General features: G+C 41.4%; 1 protein-coding gene across 1 annotated transcript in view; it reads right to left on the reverse strand.

Moving 5' to 3' along the window:
* ABCA4 (ATP binding cassette subfamily A member 4) overlaps positions 1-27,311 on the reverse strand; it is a 200,451-nt gene that overhangs the window by 154,230 nt on the left and 18,910 nt on the right. Inside the window, exons 2-5 of the mRNA XM_069737669.1 lie at positions 21,466-21,556; positions 15,770-15,863; positions 14,796-14,937; positions 4,254-4,393 (exon numbers count right to left, since the gene is read on the reverse strand). Coding sequence (XP_069593770.1) covers positions 4,254-4,393; positions 14,796-14,937; positions 15,770-15,863; positions 21,466-21,549 — 460 coding nt within the window. The 5' untranslated portion in view covers positions 21,550-21,556. The remainder of the gene's footprint in view (positions 1-4,253; positions 4,394-14,795; positions 14,938-15,769; positions 15,864-21,465; positions 21,557-27,311) is intronic.

Below are 27,311 nucleotides of genomic sequence, written 5' to 3' on the forward strand. Positions count from 1 at the left end.
GAAGACCGGGAACACGTATCAGATGTCCGGGGAGCCGCAGGCGGACAGGAGACATCCTGGAAGCTGCAGCCACACACATAGCAGAGGTCCTGGAAGACCGTAAACGAGTAGCAGAGGTCATGGAATCCGTAGGTGGACAGGAGACGTCAGGGAAGCCACATTCAACATTTTGCATGGCATTTCTTTTACATGACCCTTGTTTCCCTACACATTCAACTTTGATTTGGTCTGTGGTTATAAATCAGCTGACAGGAGCTAAAAAAAATACAGATAAAAGAGTTAAAAGCCTCCCATTGGGTCATCAGAACAAGCTCACTGATGGATTCTCAGGTAACTCATTCTGCAGCCAGGAATAGATAGTGGAAATCAAAGACTATAGGAGACAAACGGGGCAAAAACAATTAATAAAACCAATTACAAAAAATTATTTAAAAATGTATTAAAAAAAAATGTAACGCCAAAGGCATACAATGTCTATGACTATTGATTTGTTATGAGTACATTTCTATATACATATTTGCTAGCAGAAGGAAACAAAGGGAGCAAGCTTCTGACTGTAGCAGTGTGATCGGAATGTGGCTTATATTCCAGGACAAAGTAACAGAAGACAAGTTACAATTGTTTAAACTGTTCAGTCGTCTGGTATTTGCCATTCAACAGGGTCTTTGAAAGCCCCACTTAAAACTGACAGTGACTAATGAAGTGGCTGTTACCGTGTAGCTTGAGGATATACAGACTTGTGGGTCTGCCTTCCATGCAGAAATCTTAAGTACAGAGTTAACACCTCTATACTTTCTGATAGACATTGTAGAGCGTTCTCCCCGAACTCGTAGTCAATTCCTTCTCTAATAAGCGCAGTATCTGACCTTCCGGGCAAATCATTGCAAAACCAGAACTTGCTTCATACATGGTAAAGGACATCAGGGCGCTCACGAGGTTGTCTCAATGGAAATGACAAAAATCTAACTTGTTCCTTTTTGTGACCTTTTGGTCCTTTCTTCATTCCTGCTTTGGTCTGTAAAGGGAAAAAGGGCAGCAGCACTGGTTGATTAAAGGGCATCTCTCGTTTCTGAGAAAAACTCAAAAAGTGTCAAAAATGGTATTATAAGACTTTTCTCAAACACGTATCAATAAATCAGATTATTTCATTCTCTATTACGAAGTCATTGGTTTCACTCTTAATTTGGCAGAATGAGCTCATAATCTGGAGCGATTCTCTTCAATGGGAGACACTAGCTGTGCGGGGGAGGGGGTGCTGATTCTATATAACATCTGCGAGACTTTGAGCTCAGAACTGGCAGGTTTCCAGGTGGATTCATCACTTCACCTGTTTCATCATTTCATCAAGTCACTGGTCCACAGAATGATATAATTGATTACCTTTTCTTAACAAAAAGTCAGTAAAAACAAGTCACAAATACGATGAATAATTCCACCAATGCATTTTAATTGGTAGAAAATTACTGATGCACAAATCAGATGGAAATTATCTTCACTTTCCACCAGTACCCTTAACTGCATAGAGAATATTGGTAATCAGTCATTTAATAAGAGATCACAGTATATCATGCTGCAGAGCTAATTCAGTTAATTGTCCAACCCAGATTAATCTGGTAGAAGAGAACACAGCTGCTTCAGAAGGATTATTTTGCTAAAGGAGGACATAGCTGCTTCTAAAGAGTTAGGCCAAATTTGCACGCTCACTAAAGCTTAAACGTTGCTATAGATCACAAATCCGATCTTACCGAACGCCGGGTTTCCAGACCTGATCTTACTGCCTTATATATGTTTATAAGGCAGTTTTCTCGGTTTGCTCAGATCAAGAGGCCAACGGCTTAAGCCGGGTATTGCAATCTGAAAATTACCCATGTTTTACAAATGTATGAATTCCTATACAGATAAAAAAACAAGAGGCGCGCCCTGTGTAACACTGTGGGCAACAGGTAAGGGTGAGTTGGAGGGTTGGTTGTCCACCTGACCAGGTTGTGCCTGTCACAACTAAATGAAGAGTGATGCATAATCTAATCGTGGCTGCTGCTGCGACCACTGTACTCAGACCAAATGGAGAGAGGACATAAGTAAATGAGAGATGACTGCAGTGGATCTCAGGTGCTGCTGACAAAGGTTAATCCTGGCGGTAAGTATAAAAACGTCCAATTTATTGCAACGCATTTTGGAGTAGAACCTACTCTTTCATCGGGCATCAATGATGAAGGAGTAGGATGCCTGAGGAAGGAGTAGGTTATACTCTGAGACATGCAATAAATTGGAATTTGTGTATACTTACCGCCTGGATTAATCTATGTCAGCAGCAGCGTCGGGGATCCACCGCACTCCTCTGTCATTTAAATGTGTGAATTTGGCCTAAATCTTCTAGAAGAATCAACAGCAGCAACATCGGAAGACTGTGAAAGTGTTTATTTCAATTATTGCTGAATTGATCTTACATTGCTGCTTATAAAACTACATCAGCCACCATGGAGTGCAAGGAGTTTGCATGTTCTCTGTTGTGAATTCTGTTGTCGAGCTCCCTCCTGTGGTCGTGAATGGTACTTCAGTGAGTTCGGTCCGTGGGCTCCCTCTGGTGGCTGTGAGTGGAGCTGCTGCTTCTGAGGTTCCTTACACAGGTGACGTGGTTTATCCTTTGGTTGGCTTCTCTATTTAACTCCACTCAGATCGTTTCTCCATGCCAGCTGTCAATGTTTTAGCATTGGTTCAGTTCGCTCCTGGATCTGTCTGGTGTCCTGTCTTCTCCTGCAGAAGCTAAGTTCCTGATTGTTATTATTGTTCTTGTTTCTTTGTCCAGCTTGTTATCTTAATTTTGTCTTGCTAGCTGGAAGCTCTGGGATGCAGGGTGGCACCCCCGCACCGTGAGTCGGTGCGGAGGACCCTTTTGCACACTCTGCGTGGTCTTTTGTAGGTTTTTGTGCTGACCGCAAAGATTCCTTTCCTATCCTCTGTCTATTTAGTAAGTCGTGCCTCCCTTTGCTGAAACCTATTTCATTTCTGCGTTTGTGACTTTCATCTTTACTCACAGTCATTACATGTGGGGGGCTGCCTATTCCTTTGGGGAATTTCTCTGAGGCAAGGTAGGCTTTTTTTTCTTCTCTAGGGCTAGCTAGCTCTTAGGCTGTGACGAGGCGCATATGGAGCGTCAGGAGCGCTCCACGGCTATTTCTAGTGTGTGCGATAGGATTAGGGCTTGCGGTCAGCAGAGCTCCCACATCCCAGAGCTCGTCCTGTATGAGTTTAACTATCAGGTTGGGTGCTCCTAACCACCAGGTCATAACAGTTCTCCACGTGTTTGCGTGAGTTTCCTCCATGTCCTCCGGTTTCCTGCCACACGCCAAACACATACTGATAGGGAATTTAGATTGTGAGCCCCATTGGGGACGGTGATGACAATGTATGTAAAGTCTGGAATCTATGGCACTATCTAAGTGAGTAAAATAAATAAATAAATCAGGCGGCAGAACAGATTTCGCAGTGTTTACATGCTTAACACTCATAGTTTTCCCTCTCGCAATGGTGTGACCAAACTCAAAAGCAGGAAGTCTCCCAAAGCTGTCAAAATAGCTGCCAGAGGAGAGCCTGACTCCAGAACACACCAGTTTCTATATTCCTATAGGGCCGGAGCTTTTCTCACTAAAATCGAAAGGATTGTTTAAAATTATACATTTTTGAGAAAAGTTTTATATTTTAGAATTCTCTGACTTCATGAGGTTTTTCTGGAGGTGTTAGGTACTTTTAAGGGTGCTGAGCTGTGGTATGGCTAAGTGAGCTGGTGGGCTGTTCAAGGGTGCTGTAGTTTGGTATCTTTGGTTGCGTCTCATGCACAGGGCCATCTATGTCTTTCAGTATGGATCATGTGCACTCACTGATGATTCAAGGGCATTTGAAGATGTTTTGGTGTGCCAACAACAATTTCTTCCTGAATGTGTTTATCAAAACTAGGAGTATATGGGAATGATTTTATGAACAGAAGGAAAGTTATATAATGGTGTCAAAGGATTTAGTTTCATTAAGTACAATCCTTAACATCGGCACAGGTAACATTAGACATAACAAAAATATGCCTAAAACTCGGATGTTAACTAATGCGCACGAGATCCCTCAGCCACTGACTTGTTTTATAGGTTTTTCCTCTGCAACGGTCTACAATAAAGTCAGAAAAAGTTATAATTTATCCTTCTATATTTGCCAAGACAAGAAAGTCTAATCTCAAATGAACAGTTCAATGATTTGGAAATTACCATAAACTCTTCCAGGGTTAGTCCGAATGGTATCCATAAAATTGGATATAGTATACAGTTCCTTCCAGATCCGGCCAAGATGCTGTATTTCAGGCTTTTCGAAAAGCACATCTTGGACATCTTTATAAGCTCTCGCAAGGCTTAGAGGAAACAAAGAACAAATGGTTACTTGTTACACAAAATACTAGACCTGCAAACTGATAAAACTTCAGAGAGCTGAGCAGTTCTCATGAAATATACCAGGATTATTGTAGATTAACAGACGGCCGCACGAGGTTACTTGTATCATACAATACACACCGGATTCCCCTTTTTTTTTTTTTTTTTAACAAATACTGTAACCAATTTTACATAAAAACAGTATTGTCTGTTATAGATGCCATATAATGATTAATTTTGGGTGTCATTTGAAAACTTAGAGTGAGCCGCAAAAAATGCTAAAAATTCTGTTTCTTTTGCTGTGCTGGAAAATTATAGGGCCCAATTCATGATTGCTTTTGTGCTCTTTTTTTTTTTTTTTTTTTTTAGTAAAAATGGTTTCTAATAGTGACTTTTTTAATTGCGTATATTTTGCTTTTATTAAGTAGTTCACTTCACTTTTTGCTTTTTTTGTGCTTTTTTTTTTTTGTTAGGCATAATGGGCTTGGGCTTGGTTATCCAGATGTTTTAGTGACTTTTCAAAATGTTACAAGATTTTTGAGCGTTATTACTCCAGTACTCTTGAGGAATAAAGAATCTTTCCCCCCTCCTCCATAGTTGAAGATTATCATGAGACATTATAAATCTTTAAAAAGATGCAAAACAATATTTTAAAAAATGACCATCCTTGAATTTTAACCAGTTCATCAAACATTGGGTGCCCATTTTAATAAATTTGGCAGAAAATCTGCCAACGTAAATAGAAAACACACACACACAAAAAAAAACAGAATTGCAATGCAGAAAATAACGAAACTGGGCCATAGGGTGTACAAAAAGTTACAGCCTGTACTAGTATCTAGGCAGCTGATGACCAGCGCAACCAGAGATCTGAAGGGAGCACACCATTATACCCATTTTGCACTGGCAAATATATATATATAGTGGCCATCAGGGCATCTATGCAGCTCTTTCCTTACAGTTCTCAGCCAATCAAGTTTAGGGAAATGACACAACTTCATGTATCAGCCGATACATGAGGCATCAGGAGTTGTTCTTTTTTGTAGGATAACCAATATAGTATTCTCTCAGAAGGTTAACACCTATTTTTAGCATCTCAGAAACATATTCATGTCAGCGCAATATTGGCTTCACTACACTGCCCCCAAAAGCACAACCACCAGGTTATGTATTTATATCTGCTCAAATCCTGTTTGTCATGTTACATTTTTAATAAAAAAAAAATTATAAAATAAAATGTAACACATCCATCATAGTATTATGTTTAAGTGCACAAATAGTTGGGGGATATTACTCTCTAGAACAGTGTTCCCCTAGTCCGGACCTCAAGAGCCACCAACAGGTCATGTTTTCAGGATTTCCTTAGTAATGCACAGGTCATTGAATGCTTTCCTGTCCAGGTGATGCAATTATCACCTCTGCAATACTAAGGAAATCCTGAAAACATGACCTGTTGGTGGCTCTTGAGGACCGGACTTGGGGAACACTGGTCTAGAATATCTGTACATCCTACAATTTCCCTTCACTAAAATGTTGGTCAACCCATGCTATTAGCCATTAGACATCCTCCATATTCAGGTGTGAAGTTTGGCTCATGGTCGAGAGTTAATTTATGGCGTGTACCCCTCAAGAATTACTCTTGCATCTGTTGCACCAATAAAGTTGCAGGAAAAGGGACTGGTGGTGTTGCATGTCCAGTGGTCGGAGGGAAGGCACCGGAGGGTATCTGCCTACCCAACAAGAGACTGACATATTACAAAAGTTTCTTAAAACAACTGGGTCTCCCTAAGGTGGCTAGCATATATGTATATCTTAAAACAACTGGAATTTTATTAGCAGTGTCTAACAATATGAAGATTTGCTGAGGAACAAACACAGTCTTTGTTATATATGGACCCAGTTCTTTACCTGTGAAGTGCAGCACACCAACTCTGTAACACCACCTGTACCCTTGTTGGTTGAAGTCAAACGTCACTTCATGGTTTTCCTGGTAGACTCACAATTCATCACAGTTGCATTTCTTCCCTAGCTCCTAAAGGTCTCAATAGGTCTTCGCCCACCATCGGTGGTTGCTGCAGCCCTATTTTGGTTTCTGCCTTTCAGGTACTGGCCTGGTTACTGTGCCATTCCCAGTATCCTCTGTTCAGTTGATAAAATCACAGATTTGGGGATACAGCCATTAGCTCTGAATTCTTGCCTATCACTGCCATTCTATTCCTCGGTATCCGGTAGAATGGCGGGGTCTATGGATTTTTCACTAAGCAGCATTACCCTCAGTCTTTGTGACCTTGCAATACTCTACAAGTAACAGCTACAACCAATGGCGGTACTGTGGCACGTCTACAACTAACTTCAACTCTCCAGTCTTTGCATGCTTAGATCCATTACCACATTAACAAGTGCTGCCCATTCACTTCATACACAGGAATAATATGGAAATATAGTTCAAGAAGGCAGTTTCACGATACATGATTAGTTTTACTGTGCTATAAAAAAAAAGTCCACAGCATGAAATTTGTAGGATAACCCACCATAAAGGGCTTGTCTGTGGGGCAGCAGGAGCCATGGCAAAATTCCATTACTTAGGTATTTAATCCATACTTGCCAACTCTTCCAGAACAGTATGAGATTTCCCATGATGTCCTACTAACTTCCCTGAAAGCCGTGCTCGATCAGTGTTTCTCATGCAATGCCCCTGAGTTCTGACCTAGACACGTCCAATCAAGCGGCAAGAAAGGGGAATATACAGTGGGGCAAAAAAGTATTTAGTCAGTCAGCAATAGTGCAAGTTCCACCACTTAAAAAGATGAGAGGCGTCTGTAATTTACATCATAGGTAGACCTCAACTATGGGAGACAAACTGAGAAACAAAAATCCAGAAAATCACATTGTCTGTTTTTTTTAACATTTTATTTGCATATTATGGTGGAAAATAAGTATTTGGTCAGAAACAAAATTTCATCTCAATACTTTGTAATATATCCTTTGTTGGCAATGACAGAGGTCAAACGTTTTCTGTAAGTCTTCACAAGGTTGCCACACACTGTTGTTGGTATGTTGGCCCATTCCTTCATGCAGATCTCCTCTAGAGCAGTGATGTTTTTGGCTTTTCGCTTGGCAACACGGACTTTCAACTCCCTCCAAAGGTTTTCTATAGGGTTGAGATCTGGAGACTGGCTAGGCCACTCCATGACCTTGAAATGCTTCTTACGAAGCCACTCCTTCGTTGCCCTGGCGGTGTGCTTTGGATCATTGTCATGTTGAAAGACCCAGCCACGTTTCATCTTCAATGCCCTTGCTGATGGAAGGAGGTTTGCACTCAAAATCTCACGATACATGGCCCCATTCATTCTTTCATGTACCCGGATCAGTCGTCCTGGCCCCTTTGCAGGGAAACAGTCCCAAAGCATGATGTTTCCACCACCATGCTTTACAGTAGGTATGGTGTTTGATGGATGCAACTCAGTATTCTTTTTCCTCCAAACACGACAAGTTGTGTTTCTACCAAACAGTTCCAGTTTGGTTTCATCAGACCATAGGACATTCTCCCAAAACTCCTCTGGATCATCCAAATGCTCTCTAGCAAACTTCAGACGGGCCCGGACATGTACTGGCTTAAGCAGTGGGACACGTCTGGCACTGCAGGATCTGAGTCCATGGTGGCGTAGTGTGTTACTTATGGTAGGCCTTGTTACATTGGTCCCAGCTCTCTGCAGTTCATTCACTAGGTCCCCCCGCGTGGTTCTGGGATTTTTGCTCACCGTTCTTGTGAGATCATTCTGACCCCATGGGGTGGGATTTTGCGTGGAGCCCCAGATCGAGGGAGATTATCAGTGGTCTTGTATGTCTTCCATTTTCTAATTATTGCTCCCACTGTTGATTTCTTCACTCCAAGCTGGTTGGCTATTGCAGATTCAGTCTTCCCAGCCTGGTGCAGGGCTACAATTTTGTTTCTGGTGTCCTTTGACAGCTCTTTGGTCTTCACCATAGTGGAGTTTGGAGTCAGACTGTTTGAGGGTGTGCACAGGTGTCTTTTTATACTGATAACAAGTTTAAACAGGTGCCATTACTACAGGTAATTAGTGGAGGAAAGAGGAGACTCTTAAAGAAGAAGTTACAGGTCTGTGAGAGCCAGAAATCTTGATTGTTTGTTTCTGACCAAATACTTATTTTCCACCATAATATGCAAATAAAATGTTAAAAAAACAGACAATGTGATTTTCTGGATTTTTTTTTCTCAGTTTGTCTCCCATAGTTGAGGTCTACCTATGATGTAAATTACAGACGCCTCTCATCTTTTTAAGTGGTGGAACTTGCACTATTGCTGACTGACTAAATACTTTTTTGCCCCACTGTATGGGGTGTAGTCTATAAAAGGAGGCAAGATCTGTTAAAGAAAGGGTGTTAAATTAAATAAAAAAAGTGCTGATTTGCTCCTGCCAGACCAAAAGTTTATAAAAGTTGAGAAGTGTGGTCTAGAAACCCAGTCTAAATATAAGACCGATAGAGAATGTCACAGTCCATTATTCTGCTTTGTGATTGTAGCTTTATACAGTCGAGAAGCCTAAAATGAAACTTTTTGAATTTGAGATACATCTTTTGTTACTACATAGTTTACAGTCTTGGTTTTCAACCTGTGGTTCATGCAGCCAAGAGGGGACATTTCAAGCCTGTAGGTGGGCTTCCAATCTCAAAATGTAGACTCACACTATAGCTTGCCTCTGGGGGTACTCTGACACAATTAATCTAAGTATTTGACTTTGGCAAGGAACGTTAAGAAACACCGTTCCATAAGTTTTACTGATCTCAAGCAAATCTTGTACATTTTTCCCAGGAGGTGAACACTTTCCTCATCGTTCATATCAGAGCAAAGGTAACCCATCAACCTGAACACAGGGCAAGCGTAACAAAGAAATAAAACAGCAATGGCGAGATTTAGTCTAGAAGCTTACAGTCTATGGACAGCTCCATTAGGAAACAGCCGGTGTCTTCAATGACAACATAAACTTTTCAAAGTTTTAATTTCACCATGGAACAAATCATCTCATTGTCTATTACCGCGTTCCAAAATTGACAACATATCTAAAACATAGTTGTAGTAACCAAATACTTCTTTGGATCCAATGATTTGCCTGAACGATCATTAGGATATTGACAAGAATATCCAGGTAATTTAATTAACTAATTTAGAAGTCAGTGGGTGGTGGACATGTCAAGTACTAAGAAAACATTGAGTGGGGGGAAGCTGTCTTGAAGTCAATAAGATTCATTCCTTACGATAAAGGATATCAAGTGTCTCCACCATGAAATACTTGGTGTTAATACATATCCTTTACCAATGAAACATCTCGAGTCTGTACACGTTTGCTCCCCAACGTCCTCAAAATATCAGTAAAGACCCTGTATAATAACAAAGGCTTCATACAAAGGTTTGTTGTAAACCGGTGGCAACCAAGACTATGATTGATACCATAGCACCTATTTTCTTATCACCCTTGTTACATATCCTGTAACATCCGGGCTTTGCCTACAATGAGGCTTTTGTTTGCAATTACAAAAAAGACCAAGTCTAAAAATGTAGTTTAACCACTACCGGCTATCTGCAACTTTCTAAAATTGTTCTATTCTTGCGTTTAGAAGGTCTGTGTCCTGTCATTCAGTGACCCGAAATGCTGCAAAGCTGTCATCAATTTGTGTTGTTGTTCTTGTGTCCAAAAGATTAGAATGGGCAATAAAGAAAAATAGCATTTTTGGCAATCTGGTTATTGGAAGAAGTCTGCTTAATTGCAACAGTTCATTAAGTTACTTATTTTATTTTACAAAGTAATACAAACAGGAGCATAAAAATATAGGATTCTAATAGAACAAACGTGTTTTCAATCTTCTACCAGGATCTTTACCAGAAGATGCGTTCTACAAAACACGTTTGTTCTTAAAGACTCTTATAGGTAGATTTTTATAGAACTTTTGGAACATAAAATAAGCAGATATGTGGGTGTCTCATTTCAGCCATGTATGTTTGACTGTGAAAGGCTGTAGTTTTTCATAGAAAGACATTCTTTAAAAGCAACCAGGGACTGAGCCATACAGGAGACTAATGGGACAGGCAGGTCCCCAGCAGCTTCTCCTCACCCACTCCATGTTGTACACACCAATCCAGGGAATCCCAGGCTTCGTTTCCTAACCCTGATTCCGCTGTTCTCTGCTGTGCTCAACATCTGGTTTTGCATTTTGCCTGGAATGGATCAATTACATAATTTCCATAGACCTATTTAAAACCCATGTAGACACACAGCTGTGTCTTGGGATTGAGACTCTAGTGTTCCATGTTTGATATTTTTCTATTTTCTGTATTGTAGCTGACATCCTTCCCTGGTTGGGTTCCACTCCATATGGCTGTCTGCTCCTGATTTTCCAGTTAGTGCTGGTTCCCATGATTCCATGGGTCCTATGGAAGTTGCACCAACGCCTGCGGATCATGTGCCCACTGGGAGCAGAGACTTTACGGACCCATCCCACCTTACATCCTGGAGTGACAGATCTCTCCTTTCATTTACAGGAAAGACCCTTCACTCCAGAAGAGCGTGCATGGAGAAGCCACCGGAGACCCTCCTGTCCAACTAGTCTCCTGTGCAGCTTGGTCCCTGGTGGCATTTAGAGTATGGTTTCATCTGAAACACTGCAACATTTCAGGGCCAAACCTTGCTGAGATCATGAAGCCAGTTAGCATGTATCAGCTGTCAAGTTTAATCTTTGGAAGGAAGAAGACTTCTTTCAATAACCAGTGTCAAAAATACTCTGTTTTTCTTTATTGTCCATTATGTATTGTCCATTGTCTACTGCACTGTGGGCACTGAAGGTGATCCGGGAAGGTGATGGCTGCCGTCTGCACATTGCTATGCCTAAGGTCAGCATTTAGAGAATATATTTATTTTTGAACATACTTATATTAGTGATACTTTTTATGGGAGCACACATGTCCCTCTACTTTTTTTTCTGCACTAAATGATTTTACAGATTGACATATATTATTAAAACAATCAATTGTGTTTTGAGTGTTAGTTGGTCATAGACATCACACAACCTGTGTGAAAAGACATAAATTCTGTAATATTCATTGTAATAATATGGCTTCATTTATCAAGCCAAAAGTGCGCACTCTTATGTGGTAGAGAAACTTTTGGGCTACCTCAGGGCTTTATGGGGTATTCCCTTCTCGTACATTTACGGACGGTATATCCCTGATATATGCCATAAGTGTATAAAAGATGCCAAAACCGCCAATGCAACCTTTTTATATCTCGAGAACAGGTTCTTATTGCATGCCACTGTCAGCAGAGAAGCGGTCGGAATTCAGTAATTTGTACGAGAATTACAACCACCTCTGTGCAGAAAGCAGAAAGTGACGGAGCCCCGTTCTTGAGATAAATGCAGGTCCCATTGCTGGGATCCACATCTACTATACAAATATAGTATATTCCATGGATATACCATATATGAACAAGATTGGAACATTCCTTTAAGTCCCAGGTGTGACAGCTACCTCTTCATCCCAATAGCTACACCCCATGACAGCTACACTCCTCTTTAGCTTTCTATGGATCCTATACATCTCATGTAGAAACCACTAAATCACTATGATCTCTACTAAAGCTACGTAGCATTTTAGAAAGTTTTAGCTCCCCATCTGCTCTGGGTTTTACCACAATTTTTTATCAAAGGCCCTCAAAGTGGAACTGCACTTTCAGGTGACGGGCAGTCCTATGTATGTACGTGAGGAATAACCCTACTTTTGCCCATTATATATCTTATATCCTGCATTTTGGGGAAGATTTTTCCACTAAACTAGAACTTCCAGCAATTTCTCTTTGTCTCCGCATCTATCTCCATCCAGCTTTTTCTAATCAGGGATCAAGAAAGGGGCATTTATGGGCTGTAGACTGAAAAAATATGCATGATCTGTGAAAAAGGGAGTGTGTTTGTGCAAAAAAAAAACCCTGCAAAATTGATTCTCCCAGGCCAACAGTTTATAAAAGTTGGTGTAGGAAAACTTATTAAAAGAACCTATAAAGAATTTCCAAGTCCATTTTCATGCTTTGTGGTTGCAGTTTCATACAGCTCCCCTGTCTATAGACTTTTATAGGCAACAAGTGTGATTACACCTCTTACTGAAGACAGATCTGTAGACAGATTTAAGCAAATTTTGAGAGTGAATATTCAGTGCAGTGAAATGAGAAGTGAATAATAAGTGGGGAAAAACATTTTTCTCTTAAAATATATTGCAAAGATTCTTATCCTCACTTGTACTGTTAATTACTGGAAAAAAACTGTGTGGTTACTATTCATCATGTTATTTATATCGATATAGGTATTATTGTAACACCAGCATCCCTGCAGGGCCCCTCTCCCTCCTTCTGGCAGGGATGCAGACTTGCTAACCGCCACGGCCTTTCTGCTATGTCCACAGCTCTAACCTACATCGCGGCTCCCTGCTTTCCGGGTCTGCGCACGCCTCACAGGTCTCCTGGCAATGCGCTTAGTATGTGCGCACTCCCCGCTTCTTAAAGGGGCAGCATGTGCACTCCTAAAGTGTCCCCAGACTACAGCTAGGTATATAAGGCACCCTCCCCTGTAAGGAGGTAACTGAGCAATTTCAGTTGTTAGTTAGTCTACTGCTGTCAAGTCCGTTGTCAAGTCCCTGATTCTGTACTCGTCCTGCTAGCCTAAACCTGAACCTGATCTTGAAACTGTCCTGCCCTGTGTGTCTGGGCACCTCCTATCAGTACCAACCATCCTGTCCTGTGGGCCCGAGCCCGTCCTGTCAGTACCACCAGCCATCCTGTCCTGTGGGCCCGAGCCTGTCCTGTAAGTACCACCAGCCATCCTGTCCTGTGATCCAGATCCTGTCCTGCCTGATACTTCGAGTCCGTACCAGTGTCCCTGACCCTTGGTGTCAGCTGCTGCAGTACTGCCCTTGAGTGGTCTCTGGCGGTTACCTGCAGCTCAAGCTTAACCTCACCATCAGAGGCTCTAGCGAAGACCAGGTAGCCACTTCGTTACACCCCTCCAGGGTAAGCCCGTCTCATGGCGCAGTGGGTGCACACCCACCGGCATGAAAATTATATTGTCACACAGAATCAGGAAAGTTTAACCAAAATGAAAAGTTGCAGTATAGGTGTATTACCATAAAGGGAACCTGGTATTTACCTGCAGACATAGCAGACAGTTTCATGTAAAAACAGTTTGAAACGTGTTTGGCTGTCTAAATGGAAAATCGCCTCAAGGAGAAAATGAAGTTCTATTCTCCCTGTAGCTGCTCATTTCTAGTCATCGGGGTGCTGTAATAGTTAGCACTCACTGTACATAGTGTGTACAGCAATAGCTCCTCCTGCCCCTTCACTGGTAACCTGCTCCTGCGGACTGGTGGGCAAATGTCTTGTGTGCTAGAGAAAATGCTAACAAATAACTCAAATATACTGTCCCCCCAGTTATTCTTTCTAGAAATCGACTCATAATTTGACAACAGGATGTTACCATTTTCCTTATCAAACCTGTGTCCCTATACAGTATGATATCAAGTTCTCTTCCTCTTTGAAGAGGCAATTTGCATATTTAATTTGCTAGAGGAGAATTTCATGACCTATACGTTTCCTTACACTGCCACATCAGGGTTGTCACTATCCACAAGCAGAGACTTTACCCCTTAGATTCCCAGTCTGAGGACTCTCATACAGTCAAATCCAATCTCATGCTTTGCACTGAGGAGTGGCAAATGCCCCGAAACACGTGTTTGTTAAATGAGATTCTGGTTTGACTTTTATCCTAAGTCATGTGTCAAGGATCATCAAAGGGTCGATATTGACTTTTAGGATTGCTACTTCCAATAGGTGGCTCTTCCTTCTGAAGAGGCGATTTACATACCTCTAAAGTATGACACTGTCACAAGGAACACCCGTCCAACTGGCAACACCCAGTTATCAATTTCCAAGAGGCAAAATTGCGGAACCGCATTGTGTAAAATCTTAATATAAAAATTGTATATATTTTTTTAAACAAACAGGAGATGACAGCTCCTCCTAATTCTACAACCTATAGTCAAACTATTTTATCAAGTTTATATTTGGTGAATTCTTTTATACAGCTCAGTAGAGATAACGTCAATAAACTGGTGTAACCGCTTGGACTTCCCCTACCCCTTTCAATGCATTTGCCATTTAACCTGCTCTATAATACTTTGAAAGAATGTGGGGGAATGTTTCACCCACGGGGGAACTTTTTACCTTGATGTGACGGCCTATGAGGCGCTATGAAGACTCATCCACTGATGCATTGTGTTATACAGATCCCCCGAGAATGTATACATATACGGCCATGACTACTTACATAGAATTGTTGTAGTTTGAGACGACGCCGGGCGACTCTCCACGTGTGGGACTTCTAAAACAAGGGTTATTGGTATTGCAGAATATTCCATGTAACCACGGCAAAACCCCTGCCGATGGCATCGCCTTGTTTGGGAAATGACCTGCATAAATGGATAAATACCAGGAAAAGAATTAAAATTTAGCTTTAGTATTTAAAACAGCACTTGTCAAAACATCAGAAGTCTATGCGCTACATTCCTTTTAGGTTACTTGAAGGCCTCTTTTTTTTTTTTGCTCGTGTCTGGACTTTATCTGCCTGAAGGTATGCATCTCCTAAACCCATGCAATTGAGGGGCACATCTTGACGTCTTATTCTCTACCGTGACCAGTGGAATCTTTTGGATTCCTGATAAGGTGGTGCATTTTTCAAGCAAATGTAAACACCTGTCTCTTTAACATCCACAAGCTAACTGAATGCTTCATGGTTTAATAATGGTGGAAATAATTAGAACACGCATACGCTGAATATAATATTAACTACAACCACAGATCAATCATTAAAGAATCATTCAGGCGTACAAAGTGTTCTCCCTATGATGCATGCTGAATCATGCATGCTAAGCACCCAGTAATCTAAGTGACACATCGTTAGATTCGGGGTAAGCTCTATGTCTACATCATGTTGCTCTCAGATGAGGTAGCAACAACCTGCTGACGGATTCCCTTTAAAGGCAATCTGTTAGCAGATTTTTGATACAGCCTCCATTTGAAGACTTCCATTGAAGGAGAACTCACCACCTCTCGTGGCAGCCTGCTCCACTCATTGATCACCCTCACTGTCAATAAGTGTTTTCTAATATCTAATCTGTATCTTCTCCCTTTCAGTTTCATTTCATTTGGTTTCCATAGCACATTACTTATTGTGTGCAGCGCAACATCTATTGAAATGATTGTAAAAAAAACCCAAAAGAGAGTAAACTAGAGATTCCTTACATTCATGTTGGCGGTACAAGGGGTTCGCATTTCTCAGCCAAACCAGGACAAGAATCAATGATAAGGGCCAGAAAATTTCCACAAAAAAGCGAAGCTGTCAAATAGAAAATTGTAAAAATTCAGCATCAAAATTGTTAAGAACAATTACACCTTGTAACACATGGAAGGAAATATTTCAAACTAATATAGAAATCTAGACTGCCTGGAGGGGATTTATGGACGTGGGTGTGCAGATGCGCCTGCTGTCCTACCGCCAAGAGCTGTCTCCAGGATCTGCCGACACCTAATGCTGCAATCCCAAAAGTGCTTTTTGGAAAGATAGAACAGGTGAGGTCAAATTGTAAACTCAATCCCATTTAGAATTCCCTTCAAGATACTGAATATCAGCAAGTGTCAACTGTAATAATAGATCCAGTAGAAAATGTGCCACATTCAGAAAATCATACCAAGATCGGAACGCAGTGCATGGACTGGCCGGCAGCTCTCTCGACCAAAGCGCAACAGTTTCCTGTATTTCTATGCAGCTGTCACGCTCGGGTCATGAGAGCTGCCGGCCAGTCCGAGCATTGTGGTCCGATCTCGGTCCGATTTATACGGCCTTGTGATTGCATCCTAAATGTGATATATGATGCAAAGTGGGCAATGACAGGAACAAAATAGACAACATATAAAGGATTAGACGACACTGATATTGAAGAATGAACCAGTGTGTTACATTCTCACTTTATGACTACAAATTAATTTGCAAAACTTTAGCAATCGCTGAATATGAGCATATTCCTCAAATTTTCCCCAAAACGGCAAGATATTCCCTATCCAACCAACTTGCATATCACATATCAACTGCTAGAGCCTCCAGCAATCCCGAAAACAGGGCTCCAGAACCCTAAAGCGAGACTCTGTAGAATGGAGCTGATGTGAAAATCCTCAGGCTCGATTTCATTCATTGTCTTTGGGACAATAACTTAATGCTATACTTGACTTTTTCCGACAGTCCAATATTCCGTGAATGGAGTGGAGGCTGAGCATGCAAACCTCAAACTGGGCTCTGCAGAGCTCCATTCTTTGGGTTTCAGATATTACTGTCAGGGTTTTGGTGACCCATCCTCAGGATCATAGGAGGTCCCAGAAGATAGACTCCCAATGATCAGAAAGTTATCCTCACTCCTATATATAGAGAATACCCTGGTTCTTAAAACCCCTTGAGCATACTTTGACTATCAGCCACATCAACATGGTGTTTTAAAATGGACCACTTTTCTAGAAGTGTTCTCCCATCAACATGAAATCGCTCTGTGATGGGGCTGAGCTCCACATCTCCATACATTGGTCACCAGATCCCTACTTTTAGTACTGTCATTATTTTTGACGACAGATGACCTCAGATGGAGCTGAGATACCACACTATTGCTAACAGTACAGAGCTCTGCTTGGTAAATGTTAATGGTGACTTGATGTTTGTCAGGTGGATGCCAAGTGTTTCACCTCTAATTTAGAAACCAGATGATACCTTTACTTGACAATTTTGGGTCATGGAACAAGAGGTGGATACCGCGTTCATATTTGGCAGGAGACACCACTATCCACCACCGATAGTCGTGATATCCTTTTGGTCCTCCACTTAGGTCCGTGCTAAACACAAGACTATATAGGGTCTTACCATTATACAGATGCACAGACCTATTTGCCTTCACATGTGATTTGAGATTTTGATTCTTGTATTTTACAAAAGATCAAGATTGGGCCCACATGCTGAGCCACCTCTGATCAACGCTGAGCTATCGGACCCTTTTAGGACCTCTTCTGATCCATGGGGGGAGTTATAAATTCTCTGAATATCTCCCATGTGTTATTCACCCAGACACCTCCCGAGCAGTTGGTGTACTGAGGAAGGTCAGCTGTATTGACCGAAACGTTTATCAGTGACTGCCAAAAAAATTCATCCATTCTACCAGTTGAGTGCCAAAAATGTATTGTATCATTATGTCTGCTAATATGTCTTATGATCAATGTCTTTATGAATATGTCCCATAGCTGACAACAAGCTATTCCACCACTACATTCCTTGGAAGTTGTCAGGACCCTCCTCTCCCTGATTTACAACTGTGAAATAATGATAAATCTGCAAACAGTTTTCACCTGAGACAGGTTCATGGGCCGCACCTAGAGTGAACCTGCTGCATTAAGAGATGGTTGTAGCCAATTCTCACACCTTCACCTTATGTATTATGGGTGTGAAGTAATAATGTGACATTTACTATTCACGTTGAAGAGCTCTGTCTGCATTTATAAAGTTATTAGTTAAGTAAAGGGATTATCTACTGGCATAACAAACCAGCAAAGTCATGCTCACAGTCATATTCAAAAAATCCTGGTAAGCTCCTAAAACAGTGTTCCCCAACTCCTGTCCTCAAGAGCCACCAACAGATCATGTTTTCAAGATTTTCTTAGTATTACACAGATTATGAAAATGCTAAGGAAATCTTGAAAACGTGACGTGTTGGTGGCTCTTGAGGACACGAGTTGGGGGACACTGCTCTAAAGTTTTTTTCCAAACTTCTTACATGGATAAAATTGCAAAGTACTTGTAAACAAACAAGCAACTTTGCCATTTACTGGTTTTTAAAAGTCCTCTTCGTTCTGAAAATGGATTTATTTTGATATAATATTGTTCATGGCTTCAACTAGCTGTGTTGGCTGAATATGTTCAGCGCTTACAAGCTTTTTCCAGTAGAGTTTGCGAGTGCTGCACTGAGGCTGGCCAGGATCGTTAGAGCGCACTGTTCCTGGCCAGCTCCTCCAATGCTGCACAGCAAAAGCTGCCTCATGCAGCAGCATTGGGAGTGCACAGTCCTACAGAATGACGATGCTACTCATCCAAACTGCCGATAAATCATGAGCACACTGCCCGCAGCAAGCGGGAAGCAAAGAGGCAGGGGAGCTGTAGACTCCTGAAAAGATGCTATGTCATAAACCCTTTAATGTAATCATACCCTTTCATTATATGAATGCGTAAAGGGGTCTGTTGACTGGACTAGACCGTGGATGTCAATGAAACGAGGATCGGGCATGTTGAAGTTCAAAATGCCTAAACTCTGTAGGTCACTTGGCTCCTGCTCTTCATTGGAAAAAAAACAAGGATGCTTGGCCAAATCAAGCTTGTGAAACAGTATGAAAATGTAAGGAAGGGCTGTCGGCTGTGCATATTTATCCATTGTCAATCACCTAATCAATTTTAAAGGAACTCGTCATATTCAAAATAGTATCTGATCCACAGCAGAATGATATAGAGCAGGAGGAGCTGATCAGAATGATAGACTTTTTATGGGCCAAGTTTCAGTAAAACTTGTATTTTATTCATTGAAATCTGTAGTGTTTGCATGTAGGAGTCCAGTGGGCGGTGCTAATCAGTGATTGCCAGACTTCCCTGTATGACTGTGCATGCAGATAGCTGTCTATCACTGAAGTCATATTGAATCTTTTCCAACAAACCCATATATTGCGGGGAAAACAAGTATTTGATACGCTGCCGATTTTGCAAGTTTTCCCACCTACAAAGAATGTAGAGGTCTGTAATGTTTATCGTAGGTACATTTCACCTGTGAGAGACAGAATCTAAAAATACAATTCAGAAAATCACATTGAAAGATTGTTAAATAATTAAATTTCATTTTATTGCATGAAATAAGTATTTGATACAATATAAAAACAGAACTTAATATTTTGTACAGAAACTTTTGTTTGCAATTACAGAGGTCAGACGTTTCCTGTAGTTCTTGACTATCATACTGCAGCAGGGATTTTGGCCCACTCCTCCATACAAATCTTCTCCAGATCTTCCAGGGTTTGGGGCTCTCCCTGGGCAACATTGAGTTTCAGCTCCCTCCAAAGATTTTCTATTGGGTTCAGGTCCGGACACTGGCTAGGCCACTCCAGGACCTTGAAATGCTTCTTACGGAGCCACTCCTTAGTTTTCCTGGCTGTGTGTGTGACACGACTCATCTTCATTGCTCTTACTGAAGGAAGGAGGTTGTTGGCCAAAAACTCACGATACATGACCCATCCTTCCCTCTTCAATACGGTGCAGTCATCTTGTCCCCTTTGCAGAAAAGCACCCCCAATGTATAATGTTTCCGCCACCATGCTTCACGGCTGGGATGATGTTCTTGGGGTTGTACTCATCTTTCTTCTTCCTCCAAAGACAGTGAGTGGAGTTGATAACAAAAACTTCTATCTTGGTCTCATTTGACCACCTTCTCCCATGCCTCCTCTGGATCATCCAGATGTCATTGGCGAACTTCAAACGGGCCTGGACATGTGCTGGCGTGAGCAGGGGGACCTTGTGTGCCCTGCAGTATTTTAATCCATGACGGCTTAGTGTGTTACTAATGGTAATGTTTGAGACTGTGGTCCGAGCTCTCTTCAGGTCATTGACCAGGTCCTCCCATGTAGTTCTGAGCTGATTCCTGACCTTTCTCAGAATCATCCTTACCCCACGAGGCGAGATCTTGAATGGAGCCCCAGACCGAGGAAGATTGACAGTCATCTTGTGTTTCTTCCATTTTCTAATAATTGTGTCAACAGTTGTTGCCTTCTCAAAAAGCTGCTTGCCCTATTGTCTTGTAGCCCATCCCAGCCTTGTGCAGGTCTGCAATTTTGTCTCTGGTGTCCTTAGACAGTTGTTTGGTCTTGGCCATGATGGAGAGGTTGGAGTGTGATTGTGTGGACAGGTGTATTTTACACAGCTAACTAGTTCAAACAGGGTGGTTAATACAGGTAATGAGTGCAGAGTAGGAGGGCTTCTTAAGGAAAAACTAACAGGTCTGTGAGAGCCAAAAATATTGCTGGTTGGTAGGTGATCAAATACTTATTTCATGCAATAAAATGCAATTTAATTAATTAAAAAAATCATAGAATGTGATTTTCTGTTTTTTTATATTTAGATTCTGTCTCTCACAGTTGAAGTGTACCTACGATAAAAATTGCAGACCTCTCCATTCTTTGTAGGTGGGAAAACTTGCAAAATCAGCAGTGCATCCAATACTTATTTTCCCCACTGTATCATTCTGCTCAGCTTCTCATTCTTTATACTGTGCAGTCCACAGATCGGACGGCATGCACGGTGTGACAGGTTCCCTTTAACAAGAGAATTCTCACTGAGAAAATAAACCAAGTTGATGTATAAAGAATGCCTTTATCTTCATTGAATGTGTGGAGGGGTGATTTGATATTGCCTCTATTGCCGCTGATTATTTTATCCAAATGCTGTGATTAAGCTATAAATTTCCACTGCTTTCTGGGGCTATGATATGCCAATGAGCTTGGAAATTGTGCTAACAGTGACCATTACATTTACATTTTAATAAGAGTTAGAGCTCTGTCAACAGTTTCCTGATGATGGTTTACAGTTGGCACCAAAAGATTGGATATGGACTGAAAAATAAGTGTCGAGAGAATGTGGAAAACAAGAACAAGACACAGACCTCTGTAACTACCAGTGGAAAGAAAGCAGCAGGACATTTTAGGAAAAATACTAGGAAAAAAAGTTATGGGGAGTTGGGCGATTTTGAGATGTCAAGAATTAACAAACTTTGTTTTCAGAAAATAAAGTTATAAACATTTTCAAAGCAAATTCTTGTTTTTGGTGTGCCAATGACTTAGTGATAAGAAATGTCTTGTGTTTAACCTGACAGTACCTTCTGCCTTTTACGGAGGGTCCAGTTCTTCCATAGCAAAAGCTTAACCTTGGCACTGAACCTCATCCTTTTGAATATGGACATCTGATGGCTGAAAAGGAAGAAAAAGGTTATAGGGTAGAGCAAATTCAGAAATGATAGATGATGCACATCCATTCTACATGAAAATACTGGTAATAGAGTATGCACTATTTTGTGGTTTCATACTTCCATAATCATGTTTAGGCCCTGTGGTGAAATATATATATATATATATATATATATATATATATATATATATATATATATACAGTGGGGCAAAAAAGTATTTAGTCAGTCAGCAATAGTGCAAGTTCCACCACTTAAAAAGATGAGAGGCGTCTGTAATTTACATCATAGGTAGACCTCAACTATGGGAGACAAACTGAGAAAAAAAAATCCAGAAAATCACATTGTCTGTTTTTTTAACATTTTATTTGCATATTATGGTGGAAAATAAGTATTTGGTCAGAAACAAAATTTCATCTCAATACTTTGTAATATATCCTTTGTTGCCAATGACAGAGGTCAAACGTTTTCTGTAAGTCTTCACAAGGTTGCCACACACTGTTGTTGGTATGTTGGCCCATTCCTCCATGCAGATCTCCTCTAGAGCAGTGATGTTTTTGGCTTTTCGCTTGGCAACACAGACTTTCAACTCCCTCCAAAGGTTTTCTATAGGGTTGAGATCTGGAGACTGGCTAGGCCACTCCAGAACCTTGAAATGCTTCTTACGAAGCCACTCCTTCGTTGCCCTGGCGGTGTGCTTTGGATCATTGTCATGTTGAAAGACCCAGCCACGTTTCATCTTCAATGCCCTTGCTGATGGAAGGAGGTTTGCACTCAAAATCTCACGATACATGGCCCCATTCATTCTTTTATGTACCCGGATCAGTCGTCCTGGCCCCTTTGCAGAGAAACAGCCCCAAAGCATGATGTTTCCACCACCATGCTTTACAGTAGGTATGGTGTTTGATGGATGCAACTCAGTATTCTTTTTCCGCCAAACACGACAAGTTGTGTTTCTACCAAACAGTTCCAGTTTGGTTTCATCAGACCATAGGACATTCTCCCAGAACTCCTCTGGATCATCCAAATGCTCTCTAGCAAACTTCAGACGGTCCCGGACATGTACTGGTTTAAGCAGTGGGACACGTCTGGCACTGCAGGATCTGAGTCCATGGTGGCGTAGTGTGTTACTTATGGTAGGCCTTGTTACATTGGTCTCAGCTCTCTCCAGTTCATTCACTAGGTCCCCCCGCGTGGTTCTGGGATTTTTGCTCACCGTTCTTGTGATCATTCTGACCCCACGGGGTGGGATTTTGCGTGGAGCCCCAGATCGAGGGAGATTATCAGTGGTCTTGTATGTCTTCCATTTTCTAATTATTGCTCCCACTGTTGATTTATTCACTCCAAGCTGGTTGGCTATTGCAGATTCAGTCTTCCCAGCCTGGTACAGGGCTACAATTTTGTTTCTGGTGTCCTTTGACAGCTCTTTGGTCTTCACCATAGTGGAGTTTGGAGTCAGACTGTTTGAGGGTGTGCACAGGTGTCTTTTTATACTGATAACAAGTTTAAACAGGTGCCATTACTACAGGTAATGAGTGGAGGAAAGAGGAGACTCTTAAAGAAGAAGTTACAGGTCTGTGAGAGCCAGAAATCTTGATTGTTTGTTTCTGACCAAATACTACTTATTTTCCACCATAATATGCAAAAAAAATGATAAAAAAACAGACAATGTGATTTTCTGGATTTTTTTTTCTCAGTTTGTCTCCCATAGTTGAGGTCTACCTATGATGTAAATTACAGACGCCTCTCATCTTTTTAAGTGGTGGAACTTGCACTATTGCTGACTGACTAAATACTTTTTTGCCCCACTGTATATATGTATATATATATATATATATATGTGTGTGTGTGTGTAGTGACATATGTCTAGGGGTATATGTGTGTCTAGTGATAATGTAACACCTGTCCTGAAGGCAAGTCACACCTAGGTGTTAATAGGTACTTCCTTGGGACTAGTAGAAATTGTCTCCATATCACACCAGGAGGTCTAGCTAGAGCCAAGAAGAAGGTAACATTTGGCACCTCTGAGGTCTTGGAGGGGAGATGCTAAATTGCGGCCTGAGGTGATCTATTCCTGGGAACCTGGTCACAAGTGTCTCAAGAGGAAAATAATATATATTCATTAGTAGAGCGGCCGTGGCCAATCAACAAGCCAGCAATTATGATATTAACCTGAGGGGCCGGTCTAGAAACCTGACCTCAGACCAAAGTTATAAATTTAGGCTGCAGACATAGAATTGTGTTCACATGTGAGGGCAGCCTGAGAAGCTGATGTGTTCCACCAACTCCATTCACCCCCCCCCCTCAGGGAGCAGAAAGCAACTACCAGTTAGATGATTTTCTGTAAGTTTTCTCCTGTTTATTTTGATACTATTGTGCATAAGTTGTATGTCTTTTTATTATCATTTTTATACCTTTTCTTATTGTAAGCACTGGCCCTTTTGTTATTAAAGTATAAAACTTTAACAAGTTGAACCTTGAATGTTCTAAAAGAATCCATAGCCTAAAGTGTGTGAGCCTTATGAGTGAAAGACATATTTTTATTAGTATTATTATTTCTGGGACTCATCGCCCGTGTATTCGGTGAGTGGTGGCAGCGCGTATGAGCGGGTGTGTGGCCTGGGTCGGTGTGTGATTTATGCTCCCATTACAGCATAGGACAGAGGTTGAATGCTGGACTGAGAGTGGGGAGATAGATTAACCCTTGCAGGCACAACCCCAAGTCAGGTGTGAGAGCAGGCACGTGACGAATTAGTGACGCCACGGAGTAGGGATCCGTGACAGGCCCTATGAGTTTACCATTCAAATCATCTTAGTGAGTAAGAACATCTGAGAACATCTGAGAATATCACTCCCTTCACTAAAATGGTGTGGTGTGATGACACCAAGAGCATTTAAGGTTGCGATAACATAGACATTGATACAATTATTTCTGTTTATATGATTGATTCCCTTTAGTTAAAAGAGCTGCAGTGAGTTTCTAAAATCTTCCTTCCTTCCTTGTTGTCTTACGTATACAGTTGAAACCAGAAGTTTACATACACTATATAAAAAGACACATCTGCATGTTTTTCTCAATATCTGACATGAAATCAGAATAAACCTTTCCCGTTTTAGGTTAATTAGGATTACCATAATTATTAATATTTGCCAAATGCCAGAATAATGAGAGAGAGGGAATGTTTTAAGGCATTTTTATTACTTACTGCCGCTGATGTGTAAGGAGATAGAGAAGTGAGAAGACGCACACAGTTAATGCCTAACAGAGTGGCTGCAAGCGAATACCGCAATCTGCAGGTCAAAGATGATAGAAGAAGTGAAAACAGAATTACATTAGCAGGTACTCAAGAGTGAAATGCTTGTTCTCTCATTAAAGATACTGGAGGAGGCACAAGGCCATGTGATTGCTCTGATGCAGTTAGGAATTATAAAAGGCTCCAGATGGACACCAGGTGCTACTCCAGGACAGACCTCGGACACACAGCAGCTGACCCCCTAAGGGTTAGTAACCTGGAATGGCAAGGAAAGGGTGGGCACAGCAGATGCAGGCTGACACAGCTGGTATACAGGAAAGCATGGCAGGTGCAGGCAGGCACAGCTGGTATACAGGAAGGCACAGCAAGTACACTGGAAGTAACAACTGAAATACAGACAGGCACGGGGACCTGAGAACTAGCAAGCGTGTAGACTGGCTGACAGAACACATTTCTCAGGCACCTCCCAACAGGTGGAGGTGACTTAAATAATGTGTCTCCCAGCTATTGGCTGGCGACACTTTAGGACAGTGCGGTCTGTCTCTTTAAGAGACACAGGGAGTGCCCTACGGGCAGTGCCTGGGATCTGCCAGACATGCGGTACAGTGAGCTGGCTTATAGACACCATTACAAGAGAGCAGCCCTGAGTGAAGACCCAAGAGAGGCCAGACCCGAGTGAAGTCCCAAGAGAGACCAGCCCAGAGTGAAGACCCCAGAGAGACCAGACCTGAGAGAGACCAGACCCAAGATAGACCAGCCAGATTAAGAGCAGAGAGAAAGTAGATTAGGCCGTATCCGCAGTCGCTTCCAATGTAGACGTACGGTATAATGTGGGGATCGGTGCCATGCTTCAGGGAATGAAGGTGGCCAATGTGGCGAGTGGGCTGAGTGACTCACCAACCCGGGACTTGCGGCCTAGCAGGTAGTATAGTCAACCCCCATTAAGGCCTGTGTGACGTATTGTGTTGCCTAGAGAGTGATAACGGTGACGGGCCCACTAGTGACAGTGACACCCTGTGGTTTGAGGTATTAGGACTAAGACATCACTGACTATAGCAATTATTTATTCGCAACAATAGAGCAATAGTGTGTAAATATCATTTTGTCTATATCCTGTTTGTCTGAATTGCTGTATTCTTCTTGTAACATAACTTGATTCTTTGTCACTATTTGCATTATCCCCTGATATTGCGCCTAGGCACCCCATGGGTCACGATAAACGAATAAATAGTTGTTGGTTTAAGTACCACTGTCTCCTCATTGTCTGCGCTGTTGCATCCACGTACCTATCATAGGCACTTGCATACTATGTTTTTAGGCAAGTCCAGCCATTCTTAAGACATTGAAAAGTAAATAAACTCTGTTTTGGTTTGCATTTATTATTTTAAAAAACTGTATTTTTTCCCTTTAAATCTGAGCAGTAAAAGCCAAGAGGAGAGCGGCCTCGCCAGACATTTCACTTCTCTCTTAATATATGCAATCTTTATCACAAAAATGAGAAGTGGTTTGGAAATACTTGGGAGGCTTTGTTTATACTCAGGAGTATGTTTTGCTCAGCAGATATATGCTGCCTACCTTTTCTTGACGAGTTTAGTGAAGAAACACTTGCATAATTTTGAAGGAGGAGGCCGGCGAGAATGCAAAGACTGCAAATAGTTTAGTATTAAACCAATAAGCCGTGCCAAGAGCGGAGCTCCTTATTGCATCCAAGAATGTGCAAACACATCCAGCAGGAGAAATACAGGGAGGACTCAAGATTTGCTGCACACAGGGGTTTTGGGAACACTGGAGAAGAATGACTAAGTAACATTATAATTCCAGCAGAAAAGCATTTATTTATTCTTAGGTTACATTCACACATCCGTTTATTCTCGTCCTTGTGTCCTTTAAGGTCTCATTGATCCATTTGCACATTTGCGAAAAAAAAAGATCAATATGTCCAATCCGTGAACGTCAGAGCATGTCCTATTGTTACCTGTTTTGCGGATCAGGTATCAAAAGGTTCTGTTAAAAAAAACGCATTAAAAATGTTTCAAATCACTTTTACCTGTGTTTCATCCATTCTTAACTAATCTATTTCTACGTCAATCGATATGAAAAGTTCAGACGGTAAAGATGAGAGGATTGTTTCAATTTTGAATTTGCCTGTTTTGCTGAATTTTACCCAAATTTTTCAGAGGAAGACACTTTGCGAAACAAAGGTAATTTTTATTTTTCTGAAGAGCCTTTTTTAATTTTTATTTTTAGTACCTGTAAGGATTTCACTCACTCAGCTGCGACGGCTGACACTCAGGAGACGTGTTCCTTTAAAGTTCACTGGGTTTATTGCTTCATAAACCATGTTGCAAACAACAGAAAACAAATAGCCTTTGGTTCAGGTAAAGAAAAACAAGTGTCCAGTTCATCCGGCTCAGTCCTGAAGCCGTAACACACTCAGGAGGGTTTCACCTCCACACATATCTGCTGTGTAAAGGATTAGCCAGTCTTATAAAGAGCTAACACCAC

The sequence above is a fragment of the Ranitomeya imitator genome, chromosome 8 (assembly GCF_032444005.1).
Source record: "Ranitomeya imitator isolate aRanImi1 chromosome 8, aRanImi1.pri, whole genome shotgun sequence".
NCBI lineage: Eukaryota > Metazoa > Chordata > Amphibia > Anura > Dendrobatidae > Ranitomeya > Ranitomeya imitator.